The sequence below is a fragment of the Strix uralensis genome, chromosome 4 (genome assembly GCF_047716275.1).
Source record: "Strix uralensis isolate ZFMK-TIS-50842 chromosome 4, bStrUra1, whole genome shotgun sequence".
Lineage (NCBI taxonomy): Eukaryota > Metazoa > Chordata > Aves > Strigiformes > Strigidae > Strix > Strix uralensis.
The window spans coordinates 34146011-34171283 of record NC_133975.1 but is presented as its reverse complement, the minus strand read 5'-3'; the positions used below and the strand labels follow the sequence as shown (position 1 = coordinate 34171283).

General features: G+C 39.9%; 1 protein-coding gene across 5 annotated transcripts in view; it reads left to right on the top strand.

The window, feature by feature from the left end:
• The window catches only part of MTUS1 (microtubule associated scaffold protein 1), a 129230-nt gene that overhangs the window by 77626 nt on the left and 26331 nt on the right, over positions 1 to 25273 (top strand). For 4 of the 5 annotated variants that reach the window (XR_012628683.1, XM_074866300.1, XM_074866301.1 and 1 more), the window contains one exon: positions 21423 to 21640. Coding sequence is in view for 4 of the 5 variants with exons in the window: in XM_074866300.1 (XP_074722401.1) it covers positions 21423 to 21640 (218 nt within the window). In the remaining variant the exon portion in view is untranslated. Of the gene's footprint in view, positions 1 to 17205; positions 17840 to 21422; positions 21641 to 25273 lie in introns of those variants that run through there. The other variant, XM_074866302.1, reaches the window with a different exon arrangement.

Below are 25273 nucleotides of genomic sequence, written 5' to 3'. Positions count from 1 at the left end.
ACAAGCTAATGGTATAACATCGACAGCTTGGAGAGGTTTTTACCTGGTCTCCTCCTTCTGCTTTGCTGTCCCTCTGTCTTGTAGGAAGTCAGTGTCTTAGCAGAAAGCTGACCAGTTGTTAGCTGGAGCTGAATATACCAAAAAAGTAGGGCATCTGAAAACCAGGTCATGTTCTGTAGTGGAGAGTGCAAGTATGTATATACTGTGGTTTAGAAACAGTGGAATGCATTGAAGCTTGTTAGTGATTATTTCAGGTTCATAAAACTCAGCAACAGTAGATCAGGCAATGACAGTGTATATCACAAGCATAAAAGGTTCGGGTTTTTGTTAGGTATCAGGAGGAGCCATATTTGGTTTTGCAGCGCCAGTATGAGTATCTTTTCTTGTAGTGGTCTAATTGGATTAAAATGACATGTGGCTTCTTTCCAAGGTCACATAAGTAATGAGAAATAGAATATACTATGCACTGTATCAATAAATAAGGGAAGGAGTAATTGAAAACAGGAATTTTGGGGTCCATACAGGAATGTGAATATATGTGAGTGTTATGTAAGCAACACTCAGTTCCAGTTTTGGTGTAGATTGCAGTTTTCATAAACAGTATCATGGATTTCATCCTTTATTCCCTTTCATAATAGCATAGACTGACCGCCTTGTATGACTGCAGAGCATCCTTAAGATACGTAATAGCAATTGTTGAAATGTAGCGTTTTAAAGTAATCTAGAGCACAGGTTAAGTTGGATTCTTCTGTTACCGTGTCCTGGCTGACAGTTTGCAGTGCAGTAACTTGGTGAAATTAAGATGTAAGTACTATTGTGAGGAAGAGAATGGAATTCGCTCTGGGGTTTTCATTCTGACTTGAAGATATTTTGCAGCAGCCGGCTGCAGTTTCTTCACAGTATGTACTATGGTTGGACATGCAGGTGTTTACACTGGTGTCAAATTAGTCTAGATTAGTCATTGTATTTATAGTGAAATGGATCCTTGGGCATTCGCACTGCTTACATTTTGTCCATGTGGAGGTGTCAAAGTAACAATAATTCAGATATTTTGCAGTGTAAGTATACAGCCTGTTCGGGGGAAACCAAATAAAACTGGATTTTTTTTCTTAGGAGTGGAATAAATCCAGAGGAAACTTGCTGTAAAAGTGCTTTTTAAGGTCATTCAGCTTGTTGCCTTGTGTCTAACTTCCATTGCTGTGTGCTCTACACTGCTTTGAGGTCATCATATCCAGAAGTTTCTTCTCCCTTTAAATGCAGGCAGACATAGATGTGTAATTTTTTTAATCTACTTAGAAGTATAGTATACCTGCATTGTTAGCTGTATGTATATGTGTCCTCTTCAAGAAATACTTTATTTACCCATCCTGTGACTTTTAAAACTTACTTGTAGCAAGTAACTGCAACAAAAATCTCAACACTTCAGAACTGTATAAACATGATAGATGAGTTAAGTATGAACCACTGTCTTTCACTGATGAAATATAACATTTGCTTCCTTTATCATACCATTAGGTATTTTTACCAAAGAGTGACTAAAGTGCTCTTATGCTCTTCATGCATCAGTGGTGTGACAGAGTAAATCATCTCTGCATGATTCTGTGCAAACTACCTGAGAAAGACATTCTTTTATGAATGATTCAAAATAGCAGTTTTGAGTTATTTATATTTTCTCTTGCATGAAGATAAAATTCTAGACAAGGAACTAGTTTTGCAAATAGAGGTCAAAGCTCTTGTGCCTTTTGTTTAGTTTTTCAAGGTTTGTATACTGAACTGTACTGTTGCTTTTGTGGTAAACTGTTTTGTCTCAAAACGTTTTCATCCAGCCCTTCTTGCTGCTCTTCCTCTTTTTGTTCTTCCCCTAAGTACTCTTACATCTCCGGTGACTTCCATTGCTTACTAAACCTAGTAACTCTTACTAGCTTGGTAATAAGAGGGGCCTCAGAGGACAAACAGCAGCTGATGTCATTACAGCAATACCAATTTTAAAAATTTCCTTTTTTCCTTGCTGGCAACAAGCAAACATCACAGACCGGTTTATTTGAGCAGATGATGTCCTTTTCCAATACAATTTCTTCCCTAAATCCTGCTTCAGATCACACTGGGAACGATGAAATTATTTCTGCACATAGCAAAGCTGTGCTCTTAAAGAAGGATTCTGAAAGCCTCAGGTGTCACAAGTTCCTTAATTGTTCATATGCCACCTTCCCCCCCTCAAGAATAGCTGAACTGCTGATTAATGTCTGATATTACAGTTTAATATAGAACTGTAGAAAGATACCCAGCACACTCAACCCTGCTAAGTATTCTAAATCTAAACGTCTGCTGGAGAGATTTGATACAGGACGAATGTGTTAAATATGTGTCACCTACCAAAGAAAAATACAGTTCAGAGGTAAAGTCAGCTTATCTATTCTGAGCAGAAGTTGTTGAATAGCTGGAAACCATTAGTCATAGGGAATTTTGGATTTAAACATGTTCCTCTTGAAGTCAGTGAGACTCTTTGCTCCTGACTTCATCTATTCAAGACTGGGTACTAAATGACCCATCTGATGTGCTTGATTTCCGTTTAATAGGTTATAGCTTCAGTAGGCATGTAGGTGATAGCTAAATGGAGGTTCATGTTTTCAGATGGTACGGCTCTGTTTTGGAGTTTGTGAGTGTAGTTTGTACTCTATACAAGTCTCATCTAGTTGATGCATCTACAATAGGTATAAAATGAAGATGACTCTAGTTCTTTTCAGAGGAAGCCTGGATAGCAGAAAGGAACTGCTAAAAAAACCACCCCACATAACCAAAAAAGAAAACAGCAACAACAATTGGCTCACTGTTCTGTATTACTCTTCTTTCTTTGCTGGCAGAGAAAACTCTGATGTGGGAGGGGGATAGAAGGCAAAAAACATTTCTTGCATCTTCAATAAATCAAATATGTTAAGTACTGTGGAAGCAGTACTGAATAGATTGAGACCACACCACTCACTGCAATCAATGGCAAGAGATGACAATTTCTGGTTTTAGGTTGGCTGTTAATTGTCATGTAATGAAGCAGTGTCTCCACTGTTTTTATTACTTAAATTCTAATTCCTGAGTGGCACTATGCATAGAAGAACCTACGTCCCAAGTTTATAGATTTGATGCCTTTAGGAAAAGCGCTGGTGTTCCAAACAGCTCTTGACTGTTTCACCAAATACCATACCAAAAACTAACTTATTTGGAAAATTATTTGCAAGCAGACCCCATCTCTCTTGGCTTGTCTTCCCCCAGAACAAAACAGGAAGGCTACATTGGTCAAGGTGGCTAGTTTGTGGAGTTCACCTCTGCTTCTGTTTGTTCTTTAGATGTATCAGCTGTCTGTGGTTTACTGGAGTAGTGTTATTGTCAGAAAGATTTGATCGAATTAAATCTTATTTTTAAGAGGAGGTTAAGCAATTATTTTTACCATGATAATATGGTAAAAGAGTGCTACAGAATTATTAATTAATGATTTAGATTACAGTTGGTGGTATCACCAGCATCTTTCTAAGCATGTCCACCAACAGTGTTCTTCCCCATTGCCTTTTCCTGGTCATGGAGTATTGTTTCTGTTCCCCATCCTGCAGGGAGAAAAAATAGCATTTGATCTCCTGAAGAATAAATGTGTCAGCAGTATAACTTATACCTTTAAATCATCTTTTAAAAAAAAACCTATTCAATTTAGCTGTCCATGTACTGAAATGTAGAAATAACCCGTCTGAAATAACCTGACTTGTATCTGGTTGAGATGTGTCTTTATGGTTGCTATTTATGAACGTTCCACTGGTGTCATCTTTACTGATGTCTAGTGGTTGTAGCAAGGGCATTAATAACCCTAGGTCTTGTATTCAACTCCTGGTTAAGTTTAATTTTGCTACTTCTTGTCATGGTAGTGTGCTTCTTCCTCAAGATGCTCATGTAAACAGTTTGTATGTGATGTTATGGAAATACTTCTGGCTAGGCAGGAAACAGGACAGCTGGGAACATCTGTGGTGAAACTTGCTCATGAAAGCTCATCCGTTTCTTAAAGAGAACTATCAATCCTTTGGTAGAAAAGTCAGGCAAGTGTTATAAATAATACTCATTAATGACTTCACTTCTTTAATACTGTTTTTAGACTCTCAGATATTTCAACGGCCTTCATTTTTATCTGTGTGTGAATATTGCTAATAATAAGCACTTAAATTATGTAAAGTGTTCTGTTTATACTTATTACAAAAATAGACTTTGTGCTAAGCTTTTTTAAAGATTTGAAGTAGTAAAACAGGAATATTGGAAATGCTTCCAGCAGAATGAATGAGGTTATTTATAAAGCTAGTTGCAAGTTATTATACTGTGAATAAAATGGAATGCTAGAAAACTTTGCTTTTCTTAGCCATAAGCATGGGCTACTTATCGTATAACCAATATAAAATCAAGGCTTACTTTTTTCCACAAATACTACTGTACAAACTACCACCTGCTTAACATGCTTATCAAACTGAGATATTTTGACACTTTAAAAAAAAAAACCCAAAAAACTAATGTGAACTGAGTAGCATAACCCTATCAAACCTATATTCCTATGTTTTGGGAGGGACCTCTCAGCTAGGAGTTGGGGACAAGGAAGAGGAGATGCATGTGTAATGTGTAGTGAGTATTTTTCTTGCTCTGTTTGTGAGCACGAGTAGAAGTGTTTGTAGTTAGAGGTCTTGCATAGGGGTTAACCTCACATAGGGGTTTTGGTCTTTGCAGTAAGTTACTGGTATCCCCTGGTGAACATTGCAGTTACTTGAGGTATTGGCTCCTCAAAAAAGTTTCTGTTGTCATCTTTCCCTCCCTCCCTGCTCACCACTGAATTAAGCAAAAATGTGAGTCTGCCATCTTCATGGTTGTTTGTTAGCTTAAGCAGATGAGACTCAGGGGAACATTAAATGCAAAGAATGATGTGATGAATGTTTTAAAACTTCCTCCACAGGAACTGCTTAAACTCCACAGCAGGCATGGCAAGCAGTCGTTCCTTGAGGGGACCACTGGTACCTGTCAGGCAGCTTTTGCCAAAGCAATCTTTAGTTGCGCAGTTTGGCTAGGAGTCACGGGGAAGAGAAGTCCCTTAACTTCCAGGGGCAGTCAGCAATCAGCGGAAGGACCATGCATCTCTGAAAGGGTGGGGATGTATTATATCTTGTAGCTAACAAAAGTACTGGGTGCTGCTGTTTTGTTTTCAGCTTGGCAAGATGTTTCCACATGGGCTCTGTTGGGTTGTGCTCAGTCTGTTCCTGAAACAATGGTGTGCAATGTTCTAGGCATGTCCCTGGGGAGACATCTTTGCTGCTTAATAACAGGAAAACTGTTTAACATAACAGGAAATACACAAATAGGCCCTTAACTATGACACAGTGACTGCCAAGAATTGTATAAGTGCCTATTTTGTGCCTTTCGAAAAGGGAATGCTCCAGTGACACTTAGAGCTGCTATGTGGCACTTGAGATGCCATGTTTTCTGTCTTGAACTTTCACTGCAGCATGAAAGATTGAGTTCACATGGATGGCTTTAACTGGCAGTAACTGAAAAGGTTCTATTAAGATGCTGTTTTATTCTGTTGACCAGCAAATTGTTTCACCATCAGGGTAGCTTTAAAGTACCGTTTCAGGGTTAATTTTAGACACGTGTTCAACTGTTCCTTAAAACATGCTGTGCTGCTGTCTCCTAAAATACATTTTCCCAAAGTTGTGAGCTTATCTCTAATTTTAGTGGCTGCTTAAATTTTCCTTCATTCTGCAGAGACTTTACTTCATGTTAACTGTGTTGATATGTGTAATCAAAAGGATGAATAGCACAGGTGCTTAAACTGTAAATTGGAATAGTAATATATATAGAAGGAAAAGTAACTTCCACCATGATAATATATATTTTTTTAAATATAACCAACCCAGTGGAATGGATATGTGCAAATACTGTTTCTAGAGCCTTAGAAAAACAGTACTGATCTAGACTAACCCAGATTCTTAACCAAGCTATGAAACAGTTGTAGAAATAGATAATCCTCTAGTTACATATAGAAGTTTAATGGAGCTTCCCTTACGTTATTTTCTAAACATCCCAGAGTAGTCTTCTGCAAATAAGCGAAATGTATGCCTCTGCTCTCTTGTTGATCTGTACCATCGTTTTCACACACTTCGCAAAGTAAATGCTTGGTTATTTTTTAATTATGGGAGAACACCTAATTTGGGATGGTGACTGAACCTGAACTCATCAAATGAAGTCAGTGTAGCTGGGGAGGAGCAGCCTGCTGGGTGGCCATTTGGGACTGTGATTAAAACCAGTCGAGATAATGATTGAAACAAGGATATTGGGTGATAACACAGTGAACAACGTTGAAAATGCAATGTTAGCGTTTTCTACATAGCTCTTGAGCTCTAGGACCGATTCTTAAAGGGATTTGGCAAGTCAAACTGTTACTGTAAACTTTTTTTTTCTCGGTTCATTTCAAACCTATAAGCTTAATCATGCCTATATGATCACTAAATTTTTTTTTAATCAATCTCTCAGCAAAATTGATGTCCTATCTTTGTCTTTGAGTTGTCTTAGTACCCTATTTCATACCCTGAAATTCATGACTTCTCTAAAAGGTGAATCTGGGTATATCAAAAGGTGAATTTTTATGTTAGCTATTTATTTTGTAACTTGGAATTGCAAATTGCAATCATCTATTTCGAGGATCTTTTGGTAGATAAAGTATGACTAGCATGGATAACTTAGCATTGATTATAGTATTTCCTACATGCTTAGAAATGCTATCACCTAGCTTTTTAAAGAACAACAAGAGTGAATTTGAGTGTAATCTGGATTTATTTGTCTTTATATGGATGTAGAATTTCATAAACACAGGAAGCTGTTGCTGGATACATTGAGAAACAATTTTGGCACAAAGGGAATAATACAAAATATAACCAAGGCTCCAGAGCCTCTTTAAATTCCTACTGCCTGACCTACTTTTTCTTCCATAATATCCTTTAGGCAGCATTTCAGTGCCATGCTTAAGTCCAGTGACATTTGTTACAGTCATATAACATCAGCTCATACTAGTGTCATTGAATAAATAGCTTCTGAGTTCAAACCAAAAGCCACTCTGTCCTCTCCATCCAAGATAGCTTCAGATAATGCACAAGAAATGATGTTGCATATTGATGTGCTAGTCTTGTGGTCAAAATGTATTTTACAGGTCTCAGTAAAGCAGTTGTTTTCAAGGGAAGATTGTGGTTCCTTGCAAGTTACTGAGCCTTACATAGACTCTTACTCTGAAAGACTTTGAACAGTTCAGACAAACAAGAAATACAAAATTCTTGAATCTAACATTAAGCTGAACTAATAAATGTTCTGGCAGTTAACTTAATCACGTGTAGGTTGTGAAGGAAGAATTGCGATGTTAAATTAGAGGCAGGCACAATTGGTGAATTGAAGTTCAGTGATTCAGGTAAAGTTCCAAATTAGTTTTGAGGTTTTTTTCCTTTATTGCAATAAAGTGGACCTCCATAGTACATAAGCAAAAAGTGGCTTTCAAATTTAAGGGCTTAATTCTATATGCTACAGGAATCCAGTTTACAATTAGCTGTTAAAATCTGGGGTCACTGGAGCCAAGTTTGACAGATCTAGAACAAATGTATGATGTCAAAAATTAAGTATGTTAACTTCTCTTACTTGGATTTGTAAGTAACAGTGTCTCTCCCGGTTACTTGATATTTATCCCAAGCATACTTACAGTTCTTGCCAGCCCTTTGGGAAGGAACCATGCTAAAAAGCAGCTGAAGAAATAGTTAAGCTGTCTACATGTCTGTCTTCCCAGAACATAGGAGACTACCATGCACAGGTGAGAACAGAGGAGAAAACTTCTCTGCTAGCCTGTTAGTAACCGCATGAAACATGTGGCACATAGAGAGATTATAGCCAGTGATTTAATTACCTGAGGTCAGATCAGGTTTGAGCTAGAAGAAAACGTATTATGAAATAATGCATGGGGGTGTTTTGTGGTGAGACTTTGAAACAGCTGAGCAATCTGATGAAATGCATTTTACGTCTAGATGGTGTTCTTACCTTGCCCTGATAAGGTCTAATGTAAATGGCTTCTGAAGGTTTCTTCCAGCCCTATGTTTCCGATGCTGAGCATGGTAGTCAACAAAAGAGTTGACTAAAGTATTAAGGAAGGAATTAGTTCAACAACTGCAACTCAGATGGCTTCTTCCTATCTGGCTGTGCTTCAGCCCTTTCACGCCTGATCGATCAGTGTGAGAGAGCTGGGTTCTTCAGAAAGGCTGGAAAAGGGGAAGAGTGGCCTTGACACATCGTACTGCTGTCTGGTGTTGTGTGAGGGTTTCCTACATGCACACACATCTGTGGATAGATAGCAGACAGCTTCTGTGATGCCACCCCCACACACACTGCCCCCATGGAGTCTTTTCCCAGATGTGAAGGTATGTGAAGGTACAGCACATCTAAATATCTGACAACAGGGAAATTGGTAGCCCTGAATGTATCCAAGAAGGATGTGGAGATAAGAAAAAGGGATCAAGATTTGCACTGGGGAGGCAGTTAATGGGGTCGGGCAAGTCATGATGGGATTCCCTGTCCCAGTTGACTCTGGGGCATGACTTTGTAGACAGAAACTGCAGAATGGTGAGAAATATGCCATGTCCTGTACTTGTGAAGAAGCAGTAGAGGGCACCAGACAACAAGGAGCAACTTCTTGTACAGGAGGTGGAAATGGAGAGAAAAGTCAGAGGACAGGAAATAAGAACAGAGAGGAGTGAGGAATGTCAGTGGTCTTCCCTGTGCTTGGTTCTTTGGGCAGCTGTGTGTTTCAAGGATGACAAGGTACAGCTACATCTATAAGAAGGTATGCAGACAGAGAGAACTGCTTCAGACGTCTGCCTACCCAGAGCAACACTTGAACTAGGAACTTACTTAAACATAAACCCCTTACGTAAACATAATTGCTAGCTTCCAGATATAGCATTTTCTCTTCTTTCCTTCAAAAGCTGGGGAATGGAATGATTTAAGATTGCCTGTGGGGTATATGATTAACTGATTTAGCAAAATTCAAATATCTAAAGCAAGGATGATAGATTGAGATATTTTATAAACTTTAACTTGGTCCTTATTGGCCAAGGCTGCAGCACACTGTAATGCATCCTCATGCAATTACTTTGCATCCTGTTGTTGTCTTTGTGCTTAAAAATGGATCACTCACTGCAGTATTATTTTTAAGATGCATGAAGAGTTGATTCATCAGCATACATACGTGCAGTCTCCCTCATGTCAAAATATCCATGCTCTAGGTTTTGCATTACTAGTATAAATAAACTAGTTCGACCATCTTCCCCCCCACTTTTCGTTTTGCTCAATGGTATGTAGCACTGTATGGTGAACTGGCATGTGTCAGGCTTCTTCCTAATTCAGAACAAGCTAAGAAATCAAGCATCTATTATTGCTCTTGGTTATTTAGAAAATAGCCAGAACAAATCTGATCTACTGGTGGTCTAGGTGGTGCATGCTAAGAGCTGTCTTCTGTAAATTGCATAGCATTTCAAATTTGTTTATTTAGTTCGCAGTCATCTCTGAATGTATGGTGGACTTATTAATATTTTTATCTTTGATGTGTGGTTCATATTCATGCTTGATATGTACTGGCTAGATGAAAATCTGATTCAATTCTAGATGTTACAGTTCCAGTAAACTTGACTAAATATATTGTGAATGCAATATTAAGACAAAATCACTTTGTATATTAAGTGTTCAAAACTCAACTAGTGCTTCTGTTTAAGATAGGCATGTGGTACATAAGGTAAAAAGTGTTATGGGCACAATGCTGAGATTCACAGTATTAGTCAGATTTGCATGTGTGCTGTGCATTTAACAGGCAGACATCTGTCTGGTACATTAATTACACACTTAATGTTCAGGACTGGGACACCTTTAAGTCCTTTGTAAAACATGGCTTGTAAAGATTATCCCTTCCAATCTTCTAATCTGCTAGAAAATTTGGACATCGCTATTTTGAAGTGTTTTTTAAAGTTCTTTCCTGCCTTCATCTCACCCAATACAAATTTTGTCATCATCAAGACTGGAAAAGAAACAGCCACTGGTGAAATGGCAAAGAAACATGTAACACTTGAACTGTGCCCTCTGCTGTCTTAGAGAGTCTTGATCACTGGACTTTCCTTCAAAACTTGCTCTTTAAGAAACACACAGGCTGGTTGATGATGCAGTTGCAGCGATGACATGAGTTGAGCTAATACTTGTCTTTGTGCTTTTATTTTGGAAGCCACCAGCAATTTGGAAGGTAATGCATTTTCTCAGATGTAGTTAAGTATGTTTACAAACATCATAATCTAGCTCCTTGCAAAGCTTCTGTATAAGTTTAACGTAGGTTTTAAAACATAATCTTCAGAAATGTAAGGCTAATGCAACATAGAGATTCTGTATGCTTAATCAGTACAGTAACAGATCATACCAAATTACTGGCAAATGAAAGTGTGTGTCATTAACATGTTTCCTAAAGTGGGAAAAATACTGTCTCAGACAATCAGTAGTGCGTTTGACAATGTCCTAAAACAGTTGTACAAGCTCAAGAGCCATATTCTGTAGGATGGGTGACATGTTAGGGAAACAAAGACACATCAGTATTAATCACTTGGATGATGGGATGTTTTTGGTTGAGAAATACTTGAGGCTTTAACAGGTGGTTAATTTTAATAGGCATATGCACATGGAGAACCCAGTTCAAAGGTTGTCATGTGGGTGAGAGCCTATTAGGGTAGGAGTTGGAAAGGTGATGTACTGAGGCTTATCTAGGAGCCTTAGTGCAACATCATAGTTGCATTGTTGGTCTTTTGCTTGACTTGCATTCGTGGCTGCCTCCAGTGCCTCCTGATTGCAGGGAGACAGCAGGGGCATGTTCATAACCCAACAGAAAAAGTCCAGACCATCACACTGCAGGGCAGAGAGCTTGCTACACACTGTGGGTTGTCACTTCAGAGCCTGAAAGATTATGAAGTATGTGTCAGATTAACTGGCAAGGAGTAGGCTTGCATCTGTCTTCAAGAAGAACCTTTGTGCAGAAGTAGTTAAGGACTGCTTGGCGTTGCGAAGCCTTTTGTGGAGATCATACAAAAGCTCACGTAGAAAGGTGCGCAGTTGGAAAACTGGCCTTGCTTGCTATCTTGCTTATCTCTTGGTTTCTTCCCAGTCTGTATATGCAGGCTTCCTTTTGCACCCGTTTGTGTGTAAAGGACAGTAACAAAATGGCGCTCTTGGTTCATGCTCTGTTTGTTGTGTCAACAAGCAGGAAGCTACTAAAGAGCTGCATGCAGTATATTATAGTTTCTAAGTAACAGTTTTAGGCAGCAGGACTTCGCGTTGTCCGTAAACATTTGGTTTCTTACCTAATAATCAGCATTGTAACGGACAGGGAAGTGTTTGACATGCTCATAGGTTCTGCTTCAGAACTTGCTCCTACCATCATGAAACCCTGTGTGGCCAGTGCTGCAAGATACATGTGTGTTAAGCATGCGATTAAAACATTAAACAGGCATAAAGCTCTTTGAAGAGTGTAAATACATCTGAGACTTTCCTTTCCTTTTCTCTATCGTGTGTATAAAGAGAATATCCATTTTTGTGGTGAGAAGTGAGGAGCGAAAAGGGATGGATTTAAAATGCTGTACTGAGGCTAGAAGTCAGTGCTGTAATAACTCTAAGTCAATATATGAGTTGGCATGAGAGGATAGACACAGACTTCAGAAACACTACTTCAAACTGAATACCTGAAATAATATGTGATGATTCTGCACTCGCCCTCCAGGCTGTACCCACATTTAGGGTAAAATATGCTGAAAAACCTTTGTATCCCTGCAAAGGAAGGCAGACAGATTTCTGCAGTGTATGTTTTAATCGTGCTGAATCAGTTTAAGCATCTGGGTCAGGTTTTACCTGCCTGCAGTTAAATTTTGTTTGGTTCCTGCAACCTTTTTAAAAGCCTTTTTGGTGGCTGTGGTTGTTGTTTGTTCAGAACAACTTGAAAAAGATTTGATGACAGTTAAAATAAGCTGATGTTCCTGGACACAGGCTAATGCCTGACCTTAAAGAAGGGAAAGTTAAAAGGTTATAGTAAGAGTAAAGGAAAGGGAGAGCTGCCGTGCTGCTTTAGGAAGCATTTAGTTGTCTTGGGTTTCAGACTCTGTTGATGCATGGAAAGATGCCAGAGGAGAAGTGTTGTTTCTCTGCTTTGAGACAAGACTGGCTAAATAAATGGCTAGAAAAGTTCCTAAGGTACAGCATCTTATGCATTTCAGTTGGGCAAATTATCCAGGCACAACTCTGAAAAATGAAGTCACTTTGCTGTGGTCTAGAACTGGCTCATGATTGGTGTGCTTGAAGTGTGAACAGAGCAAGTCAGGGCTGTCTGCACTGGCTTATACAGACAGGCCTAAGGCAGAGCTTGGAAACAAAACATCACTTCTTCAGGAGTCTGTGTTTGTACAGTCACTAGCCTGGACTCTGAGAGACACAGCAGGAAGATGTGCATTCGCCACTTGCCAATCTGGATGCAGGCAAAAATTACAGTTGACCAAGCTGTGGAGTGGCTGGGGGGGTTTGAAGACTCCTATCCAAGTCTAGCCTGTCAGGGCCTATGCAGACACTGTTAATTTAGTTTTGTGACTGCTTTCCCTGTATATTTGTCTGAAACTGCTTCCTGGGTTTATAGCCCAGAGCAGGAGTTTTGAAAGAATTTAGGGTGGTAATTTACAGCTAGCCAAATTTCCAAGTCCTCTCAAAGTTAATATATGTACTGCTGTGGATTAAACCCAACAGCTTTCTTATTTGTACAGATGTTCTCAAGTCTCCCTCTCTGAAGTGCCGTAGCTTGTAATGAGGCAAACGTTCAAATCTGTGAGATCAAATGGTTGATCAGTCTTTCTGTTGCATTGCTTGAATAGCTTGTACGCATTGCGGGGGAGGAGGATGGCGGGAGAACTGTAGCGATTTTTTGAGGCTTCAGAACTAGCTGTGTAAAGATTAACATACAAGGCAAAGTTATGTGCTCACTGGAGGGCTAGTTCATATGCAAGAATGTGATTTGGTGACTCCTGAAGGAAAAACCTCAGAATCAGACCTGCGGGTCACGCAGTACTGCATCGATGGGACTAGCTCGCTTACAGGAGGAAAAGATAAAGCATCTAGAGTAGAGGTTAGCAGTGTAGGTGTGTGTTCTTCAGGCCCTAATAAAAACAGGTAGACCTTCAAGTTTACTTCAGTTTTTATCAGTGTATTTGGAGAAATTTGATCCAGCTCACAGCTCCACTGAACACACTTACAAGTGTTTCATGATTGTTAATATTGTACAGGATACCTGTTTTGTAATGCTTTCCATAACTTGGTTCAGTGTGTATTGTGAGATGTGCTGGCAGCATTTCCTTACCTTTATTTCAGTATTCTAGTTGTGACTTGACTGATTTCATAAAGATGAGTATATACCTAGTTTGCAAGGATATATTCTTGTCCAAGTGTTCCCTACTATTATATGTAGCAAGTACTCAGTTCTGTAGCCGTCTCTAGTCCTTACTCTAGTTTTTCATTTTTAATTTCATTTTTCTCCTTAGTTCTCAGACTCTTTGCCAGTCTAATGCCAAGAAGTCCAAGGCTGGGGGTATTTTTGTTTGTGGTTTGGTTTTATACTGAGGGAGTGTGTTCCGTTATCAATTATAGTTAGGTGTAAATCAGACTTTTTGAAAAAGGGAAAAGTCATTATGTAGGTGCAACTAGATGCTTCCTCTTTCATGTTTGGGAAGTGAAAATATCTGGTTGCTGTTTTAAGTCTGACCCCAGTCCTAGCTGTACGAACTGGTCAGCCTTACACAATGTGAAACCACCCTGAAGGTCAAAGTAATGGGATTTTTGTAAGATTCATTGTAAGCTTTGTGTAAACTTTTTAGTTTAATACTTCAAATGTGCTGTATTACTTAACACTGTAAAATATAACTGTTACTGTGGTTTAGTGAGTTTCTGTGTTGACTTTGAAACTATGCGTGGTGCTACTCAGATATTTTAACTTCATGGATTTTATTCTTATATGGAGTTATAGAAGTAGGGGTGTTCTGTGTTTGCTGGTAGCTAATTGTGTAAAAGAGTTCTGTGTTTCCATAAAGCAAAAGAAATACTTTAAAAAACGACACCCCCCCACCCCTCCAACCACGCATATCCCACCCAAATAGACCAGATTTTATTTAAATAAGGCTTTTTTTTTGTTTTGCTCTAATCATTAATTTACTCTTGAGAGGAAATGCTCATCAGTGTTTGATTTCTGTAAGTCTATGAAATCGGGAGGTTTTTTCCCTAGACATGGGAAAACATTAAGATACTTGAGATGCATTAAGGATAGAGGTAGCTTGGCTGGAGCACAAACAGGTAATTCTGAGACAATGAATTCTAGGTTGGGAAGCTTGTGCATTGCTGAAAGCTATTGTTCGTGTGTCGTTAGCTACCAAGTATGCCTGTTGAAAGACAGGTTGTAAAATTCAAAGTACCAGCAACCTCTGCAGACTTTCAGTTTGCTTTGCAGTATCTACCTACAAATATAATTTTAAGTAAGTTTTTAAAGAGTGTCTTCCAGAGTAGAGAAGAGTAAAAGAAACCTGCCTGGAAGCTACGTGAAGAGCATTATCTGTACCAGAGTACTTAGTGATCTTAGTTTGAGTGAGGAATGTACCAAACACATTGATTATGTTCTGGATGGAATTCATGTTCTCATACAGAGCAAGAGATCAGTTTCCAAGGAGAACTTTTCTTCACAGTACATATTATATTATAGCAGAGAGCATTTGGGGGGTGCGTGCACACATATAGAAAGGAGGCTGCAGCCTTTGGAGCTGGTGGCATTGGACAGGAATGACAATCGGAGCACCCAGTTTAGTCACCCAAGCATTGTCATCTGGGCTTTCGATGTAACTAATAGAGAAGGTCTCCCCCCAAGCCCTCTGTGATGTCCCAGTTAGGATTTTGGAGAAGCCTGTTCCTCTGCAGAGGGATCGGTTGGATACCCCCTTTTACCCCAAACCCATCTTTTTTTTACCCCAGCTGAAATCACGGCATGCACTTTTCATGGTATTACACCTTTAAAATCACCAGAAGAATGAAATTTATGCAGGATGGCGCTTCAAGCTGTTCTTCTTAGCCAACACAGATTCTGTGTTTATACTACCAAAAGCCATCAGGAAGAGTTAGATCTTGGATGGTTACATCTATGAGTCTGGTGAATACCTTCCCTCTCACAGAAAGAGACCTGTTCTCCACCTGTATCGTAACTGAACCACTGGACATCAGTTCAGCTGGATCCTCTTTTGCTGCCAGGAAGTGTCTGACAGTCTCTGCAAGTGCTTCACTTCCATTCATGAGTATGGTGAAGGTTGGAATGAAGAGTTCTACTGCTGAGCTGAATTACTGCAGGTGTTGGTCTAGGGTGCAGAAGTATTACTAGTGCTCATACCCGTCTCTCTTCATCTGCGTAAATCTTTTGTCAAAGGTGTTACATGGATACAAATTTCAGACTGTGCTTCTGCAGTCTTTTTTGGGTACTGGTCTTCAGCGGTGACTGTATGTGAATAATAACACTTAGGAGATCTCGGGATAACTATCAAGCTAGAAAAGGGGCAAGGGGCTGAGGGGGGAAGGAACTACACCTGCAGCCTGTGGCTGTATTGGGGAAATCCCATCAGAAAGCCCATGTCTGGCCTTCTGGCTGATGATAGAGAGACTTGGAAAAAAGCTGTGCCATTGGCCCTGTGTCCACCAGGGGCGGCGATAATCGCTGTGATAACAGGACAGTTGGAGGATACCTGCAAGCCCTGAGGTGCTCTGTGTGGAGGAGGTATCTCTGATACCTTCCAGGTCCAATGAGTATGCCTGGACTACTGTAGAAGGCAAACTGGAAAGTGACCAGTATACTTTCATTGCAAGTGGGACTCCCCAGACTGGCTCTTTGGCCAGCAGCACTGTGGTGGGTTGGAAATCCTGTGTCTGTGCGTTCATGGACTATCGGCATTCTTCATAATGCTTCCCAGGCTAAAATAGTCCTGATGGGGGTTACTGAGGTTTTGGATGGATAGCATGGGTCCTCTGTTCTGGGGTGTCTCCACAAGCATCCTGGAGGCATGACAGGGTGAAAGGTGTGGTGTGAAAGCTCTCCTGAGCTCCAGGTTGTCTGCTGCTCTGAGTCCTGCTCTGAATGATGGGTGTTGTGCTGAATACTAGCTCACCTCTTTGAAGGCAGAGACTGATGCCTTCTGTAGACCAAGATCTGTGTTGCATTGGGCATTTTTTCCAGTTACTGGATTCAGTTTGGGTAATGAAATTGCTGTGTAACAAAACAGCTAACAACCTGGTGTCATTAATCTAGCTTTTATTACGTGGAGCCTAGACCTATTATGAGTTCTATGCTTAAAAGTAAGAACCCTTAGCTTTCTTTTATGGAGAAAAGTTAACACTCAGACCTGGTAGCTAAAAGGCTTAGCCTTCTTAGCCTGCCAAAAATACCTCATTAGTCAGTTTTCATGTATTGCTCTGGTGGCTGTTTATTGTTTGTGGACTAGAGGGCTTCCTCAGGATCTGGGTTCTTCCAAAAATTGCTAAAAGCACATTGCCCCACTCCCACTGAATACCCTCCTCATGCCCACAGCTAACAATGTCCAGCTTGCTCACAGATGTACTCCTGAACCCTCACTGCAAACATTAGCAGAAGGACAGGTGTATAATCACCTTGTTGAATATACAATTGAAATAACTAAGCGCTGTTGAACTGTTTGGCTTTCAGCTTCTGCAGGCAGTTCGGGCTCCTTTTGAACCTTTGTGTTGGAAAGGAAGGGCCGCTTCGTTCTTGCAGGCTGTTTGGCTGTGTTGCAACAATCTAGTTACTGATGCCTGGGCATACTTTGATTGATGCACAGATCAAATGACTGTTGGGAGTGGCTTTTGGGGTGACGTCCCACATTCAATGATGTCAGCAAAAGATTTTAAAAAATTCAGGTGTGGCATAATCTGCCAATTAAACTGATTAGTGCTCTGGCTGAGTCCTGAGAAGAAGCTCTGGCTCTAGAGCGCTGCTTACTGAAGTATTTTATTCAGTGCCTTTGTCTCGCCTTGTACTAGACTTTTACCTAGTACCGTCACTGCAGCACGCTGTAAATTGAGGTGCGATATCATACCAAGGGCTATGTGCTAGCTCTCTTGGTATCCAGGGAAATCTGCGACCAGCTCACAGCTTGGAAGCTGTGACACTGGAAGAAGTCCTGTGATTCCCGTGGGATCAGGATGGAGTGCCTCGCTGCTCTGTTGGCAGAAGTGAAAGCTAGCCAGGAGGCGATGCAGGCTGGGCAGAAAGAACTAAAGCATGACGTGGAAACATCTCAAAAGGAAATCAGAACAGTGTTAGCACTGCAGAGGAGCCAGCAACAAGTGAAAGAAGATCTCAAAGCAGAGGTGAAGTCCAGTCACTTGGATATAAGAACCGTGCTTGAGGAAATCCAGCGAGTAAGAGAAGAAATGGAAGCTCGATTAAATACTCAGGCTGATCTGGTCTTACTAATCAAAGAAGTGAGCACCAATTTAACATGTGTAGACAAGGCTTTCCAGAAAATGGAGGAAAGGCAAAAAGTTTTTACCAGCCTGCATCTTCCTACAAGAGAAAAAGTTGAGCAAGGATTTTTCTTTGAAAAACGCTTACACAAGACGCACATGGGTTTTGAAAAACCTGTGGAAGCTAACAGTTTGGATGAGGAATGTGAGAAGACGGTGCTTAGGGGTAAGGCAATGGTCACTGCAAAAGCATGGGAACAGAAGTGAGGTTGTTCCTATTTGTGCTTGGCAAGTAGTTTGTTCAGGCTATTTGGAATGCTTTTAAGAAATGTAATTTTTTTTTTTTAGAAATTGAACCTCTTAAAGAAAATAATTTCTAGCTAGCATAGACATTACTACACAGACCTTGCTAGTACATGATAAGCAAAGGAAGGCTTTGATTTGACTCACCAAACCAAAAAGTGGGTGATAAATGTTTCGTCTGGTAATCCAGCAACAGTGCACAAGATAGAGTCTCAGGAAACCTGCGGTACTAGGCAATCTCAGAGATAGCCAGCCAGTCGGGTGCAATGTCAAGTACTGGGCAGTACCCCAGCACTTAAACATAACTTTATGGAACAGACCCTCATGTACAGACAGTGTGTATTTCTTGCTTCTGAACACCTATCGACTAGAGAAGCTATGTATGGGAAACAGTTTGCTTTATGGAATATCTTGGGGTGGGTCTAATATTCTTCCCAAAGAACTGGAGTTCGCAACTCCAGAGGGAGTGGCAGGATTTCTGGACCTTTTCCAAGGTCATGGGGTATTCTTTTGTGAATGACTGTATCACAAGGCTCAGTCTTTGCAAAATCACTGCTAGCATTTTTTTTTACTGGTATAAAGAAAGATAGGATCTTAGGTGGTGATTCTTTCCAGTTACTGTGCTACATGTAGTACTGATATCTAGTCTTTAAGAATTGAGCATTTCAACTAGATTGGGTACAGTGTTTTAGAGCCTGTTGGAGAGGAGTCCAGAACCTAACTTAAGGGTGGAAGTTGTTCTACTTTACAAGTCTGACTGTGTAAAGGTGGCAGGTAAGAAGACCAAAGTGAGGAGGACTTGGACTGGTAACCAATACTGTCTTTAATTTAGAATTCATCACTGATGTGTTGTATTGGTAATTATACTCATGATGCTTTTGTTTTAATGAAAGCATGGCTTTTGTTTTGACATCACAGCATGCCTTCTGTAGAAATCTGGAAGCAATCTGTCATTGCCCAGAGGTATGTAGGCCATAAATAAGCATTGGAGTGTTGCTGGTGTTAATCTGTAGGGGCAGTTCATGCTACAGAGCGTTCATGCTAGCAGAGAGATGCTTTTTAACATTTGAAGTGGCTGTGTATAGCACATGTGTATGATAAAATTGCCAACAGTAATGTCACTGAATTTCTCTAGTGCATGTTTTTTGCTCAGCTTTTTTTAGTGTGGTATCCAGGGTTGGCATGGTTGGATGTTTGAATGAGCTTCTAGGAGAAGACTTGGTAGTCTGGGCACCACGATAAAAGCAGTGGTGTGAAACTGGCAAACTGTAAAGGCTGGCTGAACTCTGGGAACAGTGGATATCTGGAGTTTTGTGTCATTTGTGGTTAACGTTTATCGCTATATATAAAGGTAGCAGCATGCAACGTAATTTTTTCCCAGAATAAAAATTGTCTGCAAACATTTGTTCAGGTTTAATGCAGCTCTGTCAGGGTCCTACAAATGGATGTAAAAGTCACTCATATAGTTAATTAGATGATGATATTAGCATCCATATCAGTGAATTTACCCAGTAGCCTTAAATCAAGAAGAGTGCTCTAGTTACTCTAAGTGGAGCATTCAGGAAGGGAGGTGGAATATATGAGAGAGCAGGAGTATGTGAGCCAGTAGGGCACAGAAGGACTGACTGTACATGTTCATTCTCTAGTCCCTACTCTTTTTTTCCTCTCTCCTTGATTACTGTCTCTTGTGATTTTTTTTTTTTTTTTTTTAAGGAGCTTCAGAAGGTAGCCAGTATTTTCCTAAGCACAGTATTCTCCGTAAGATTGCTGGAAATCTGACATGTTTGCTCTTAAATGTGAACTGTCATTCATTTGAAGAGGTCTACTCAAAGGGCATTGTTATGTCTGCACTGTGAGAAAAGAAGTGGTCACATTAGTTAAAATGGTGGTAAAAATAAGCTAACTAGAAATAGCAGCCACACTTGATTTTTCTTTCCCCTACAGATTTGTATTTTGATTTATCATGTCAATATACCTTTTAACAGCTTCCTATTAAACTGCAAGACTATGTTTCTATTTGAAAATATACCCTTTAACAGTCAGCATCTCTGAGCAGAAGGGTAGTGAAATCTCCAAAAATACAAGAGCATCTGAACATGATAGAGCAATATGCTGACAGTTCTCTAACTATGAGGGATGACAGAAAATCTTGCCTAGAGAGGATTTATTTGGAAAATTAATAGGCTCATGAGGTACTTTATACTGGCTCACTAGGAGAGGCACAGAGGGTATCAGTATTTTGAACAGGAAACTTGTTTTCAAATGTTTTGAAAACAAGCAAAGGCTGTGCAAGACTGATATATTAATGCAATAGTTGGTTCGTCAGACTATCATTAACTGAGAATCAAAGCTTTTGTTACTAATACTGTCTCCAGTGGTGTGATTTGAGCCTTATACCATTGGCACTATTTAAGAGTTGCTTGACAACCTTCAAACCAGGTGCTTGGACTTCATGAGCAACTACTTCTAGCTGGTTAGTTTGTCCCCTGTTTTTTTCTCATGCTCCTATTTTTCTTTTCTCCAAATCTCACCTCTCAGGTTTTTTCACTTTATCTCGAAGAAATCTTGTTAAGTTGAAACTGTACAAAGTAATCTGCTTAGATGTCTTCATGAAATCACCAAGGGATATTTATGTATTGCATCAGCCTTTTATTGCAAAGGTGTTTGCTCATTCCCCGTGCAATCAAACGGGGAAGACTGGCCTTCTCTCTATAGCAGCACTGTACTCCCTTTTCAGTCTGAAGGCAGCAGAGAAACCTGTAACCTCTGTGATGTTTACGAGTCCCACACTGGGTTATGTAATGCGGTTTCCTCTGACACGAGATGATTGTGTACTGTGAAGGGATTGAGGTTGCAACATAACTAGGAATATTAAATCAACGATGTAATTCTTGGACCATGAATAGTGGCAGGGCAAACTTGAAATATATTACATTTTAGAGTATTTTTAGGTCTGGTCCTTGTGACTGACTGCTGACACTGAGAAATGCTGCAAGACCTCTAGTTCATAAAGCTCAAACCTGAGCTGCAGAGAGGGGAGTTCTTGCAATGAAAACTTTGAAAGGAAGAAAAAGATTGAGTAAATGTAGGGAAAATGTTTTTGATTCAGCAATATTTTAGAGTGCAAGAAGTATGAAATCCACTTTGCAAATAGAAGTGATCAACTCTTCTAAGTAACTGGATAGGTACGATGACAGAGATCTTGCATTTTATGAAAATACTCATTCAAAGCATGGTGTGAAGAGTATGCTGAAAAGTAAGCCACAGAATACGTGAAGGTGAGAGTGACGTGCAAAACATTGTATACAAGCTTATGGTTCTAGAAATTAACCTGGCAGATGATAGTGTCTGCTCTGCAGTGCTACTGAAGTAACCCCTTCTCCTAGTTAGTATTTCAGGAAGTGTTTATAAGAATTCATAACTACTTTCTTTTGCACTGTCTTTTTAAGTTTTGGTGAGACTTAAACATAAAAGTGCATATTAATTAGTTGTTGTTGTTGTTTCAGTTGACAAGGGCAAGCAGCGGAGTCCCAAGAGCTCGTGCATACAGACTCAAGCCTCCACAGATGTGCATTCGCCTGGCACAAAAACAGCTGAGTTGACACAGTACAAAACAAAATGTGAGACCCAAAGTGGAATCATCCTGCAGCTGAAAAAATTCCTGACAAGCAGTAACCAGAAGTTTGAAGCATTAACAGTTGTGATCCAGCACCTACAGTCTGAGGTAAAAATGTGCAGCTAATCAATTTTGGCTTTGATTTTTTGAACTATTCTCAACAAGGGCTTCTGAAAATATTAGTATAATGATACATAATATCTGTGTTTCTGTTCCAATTATTACTTTTTTCCTGTGGAGGTAGCAGTAAACTTGCTCCTGGCATCAATTGGATAGAAAAAATGAAAACCCTGACACTCGGTTTTATGGTCTTTTTGCAGCTTCACATCACTTTTAGAAGAGAAGTTTTTAAATGTTTGTAGTCAGAGTGTCCTTCAGGGTTGAGTACCTTTCCAAGTATATACTTCAAGTTCTGCCCTTGTAGGAAGGACTAGTTTCAACAGATAATCTGCATGACCTTGCTTTGTTATCTGACATTGGATAGAAGAGAGTATATAAGGGGTGGATATGTTTTTGAGCTATTCAGAATAAAGTGTGAGTTATAATGATTGAATTCTGCACTATTGGTGGCATCTTCAAATTATCAACATTTCATTTTAAAAAAAAAAAAAAGAGAAATGCACCTGGAGTTTAGAGTGAAATTAATCTGATGTGGTTTAATGTTTATTTGTTTTAATCTGTATGACATGCATAATGAACTAATCAGTTTGATATTACACTAGAAACTTTTGGTCTGCTTTGAAAACTTTTGAGAGAAGAAAAGTCTGAAGTTAAGGAGATCATAACAGTTATAGATTTACGCTGCAGCAGTTGATGCAGGCTTTAATAGCAGTTTCTGTTGCACTTGTAACTAATGTTCCAAGATTGGTATCAATTTTATTTCAGCTGTTACGATATGTGGTGATTTTGTAGTCCGGTGTACAGAAAAGTACTGAGTTGTTGTACTATGCTGCCAGAAACATAAGATTCTCTTCTTGCTTGGATAATATCTGCTCACTCTCATTTCATCCAGAAATACTGCATTTAAGTCTGAGTCTGGCTCAACTCAGTAAGAGCAGTGGCTCTTAGCCATTTTTGTGGGTTTGGTTTGGTTGGGCTTTTTAAACTCTTGATTGGAACACCTTTCTCTGCTAAGGAACCTAGTTTAAGATCTTCAAAGCACTTTTATACAGGATTTTTGAATGCCTGGCATCTAATACAAAATTACGAAATTTATATGTGAAATTCTCACTACTAAACTTCTCTGCAGTCTTCTAATTACTGTATAATAAGGATCTTGATTTTTTTGGTAACTTTTATAATCATCTTGGCCTAGATTCTTCTCTCAAATATTTTTGTATTGAAACTTCTTAAAATTCAGGAATACTATATCACACTCATATTTAATGAGAAGCCACCTATCATATATATTTGCTTCTTCGAGGCTATTTCATAGGTCACTTAGTCTTAAGATGATTTTTTTTAAAGAATATTGGAATGGTTATTTAAAAAAAAGGAAAAAGTGGTGTTGAAGATGGAGGGAAGAAAGAAATCCATGGAGGAAACAAGTAATTTTGCTCCTTCTTCCTCTTCATTATTCTTTTGCAGATGGAAAGAAAAAAGAAATTTTATTTCTATCAAACTATATAAAATTAGTAATCTTGGAGAGTTAAGTCTAAGCACATGAAACTGGACTAAATATTGATGTATAAACATTACCAGTATTGAGGTTCTCTCCTTTCCCAGGATAAAACAGTGCTTGCTGAAGAGTCACTATCTTATTCTTGTGTACTTAACACAGGGTTGAGAAGGAGTCTTCTGCCATGGTGGTGTAAGGAATGCTCAGAATCTGGTAGTTAGGTGGGGGAAACATCCTGTAGGAGTTCTGTGTTTTAGGGAACATTGTGAAGAGTTGTTTTGGTTTTGTGGTTTGTTTTGGTTTTGTTTGTTGGTTTGGGGTTGTTTTTCCTTTCTGGTGAGGTGTGGAGTCTGGCATAGCTAACAATCTCAACTGGCTATATGTTTATTTTTCTGAAGCATCTCTTGGGGATCCCTTTGGTGTAGTTTTCAAACTCTTTGAGTAAACTCAGGGAGAAACTTGGAGTTAGCGTTTAGCTTGTAAGGCAGGGGCTCATAGCTTAACTACTGCTGAGCCAACTGAAAGTAACTTCAGCTTTTCTGGTTTAAAAAAATAAATCATGCTTAGCTGATTACGTGAGGAACAAAGCTGTGCTTCCATTCCTCACAGTAGAGCAAGTGTGAAGTGACACAATGCAGTGTAAGCTGATAAAACAACTTGCTGTAATCAGAGGAGGGTTCTGCTCTGGACTCTTCTGGTGCTGGTCTGTCTGTCCCTGCAGAAGGCTTATTCAGCTTGCAACTACCAGAAAGCTAACCCGGCCAAAGAGAGACCATTTCTTTGCCAGATTAGCGACGTGGACCATCCTAATGTGTGTTCAGAGCCAGTGCGAGGGTGAGATGGGATCAAGGACAGGCTGCCTGGCCAAATGGAGAACAGAGCTGGAGTGAGCTGTTGTTAGGTCACTTAAAGGCTGTGCAGCCCAGCCCCAACCTCTCTGCAAAACCTGCCCCAGCCTCTCCCACTTCCCCTGCAAAGCTAAAGTTAATGGGACGTGATTCAGCTGTTATGTTTGTTTGGGTTTGCTTGCCTTTTATTCCGACACCCCCACCCCCCCCCCCCCCCCGCCCCGGCCCATTTCTGCAGGAAAGTTTTAAAGTTGCTTCTTATGAGCTCATTTGAAATGGGATAGCTGCGAGCAAAATCAGGACTTGCTGGCAGTGACTTCTGTCAGAAATGCAGCCAGCCCATCTGGAATGAAGTTGAGAGGCTGCTGTTGAAGGGTTAAATGAGATTGAGCAATGCTGCTGTGCTGTTTCTAGCCCAGCAGGAATCTCTCACAAAACTCTGAGCTCAAACCTGTTTGTTGCAAGCATTATCTTGGAGCTGTCAATATTAACAGCTGGCTCTGATAACACCTTCCGACTTGAGCTGTCAGGGTTTGTCCAGGGAATTTCTATGCTTAACTACCTTTACCAAGACTCTTCTGAATTTAAAAATCCTAAAAACCCAGTTTCTACCTTGCAGGAGCTACTGTTGCATGGAGTTAATACCAGATGGAAACCCTCTTGGCATCCAGAATACTTGATGGCAATGAATGGTGTGGCTGGTGAGAACACCACACTGTACTGAGTTTTTCCATTGTTAGACAGCTGTATGTGTGCTAGTGATGTCAGAAACACATGTCAAATTGTGGACTAATCACAAAAGCAAGTTTACTCTTTCTAGGCTGCTGCACTCCTCCTGATCCCCTGGTAATTCCTGTGACTTTGTAACTGTTTTCCTGTTTTTTAAGTTCAAACGAGAAAGGAAAAGTGGCAGTATGGAGGAAATGGTGAAATCAGCCATTTACAATAAGTGCATGAAGTGCCAAGGAAAGCCATTTTCCATTAACCTTTAACTGCATTACGCTCTAAAATTTGCACCTCTGCTTTTGAGTTGATCTGTTAACTTCCCCTGGTATTCATTTTTCATATTAATTCTGAATTTATTTCTTGTCCCTTCGGTAACAGATGTGTTCACAGAGGCTTTAAATACATGGTTTAGCACATCTGCAGTAAGTCAGGCTGTGGCTGCCGCTCCTGCAGCCCTGCCCTCTCTTCCTTTGCCCTTGTGTCTGCATGGGCTGGTGCTCACCTGGCCTTGAGGAGCCAGTTCAGGCACCCAGTCAGGGGGAAAAAAAA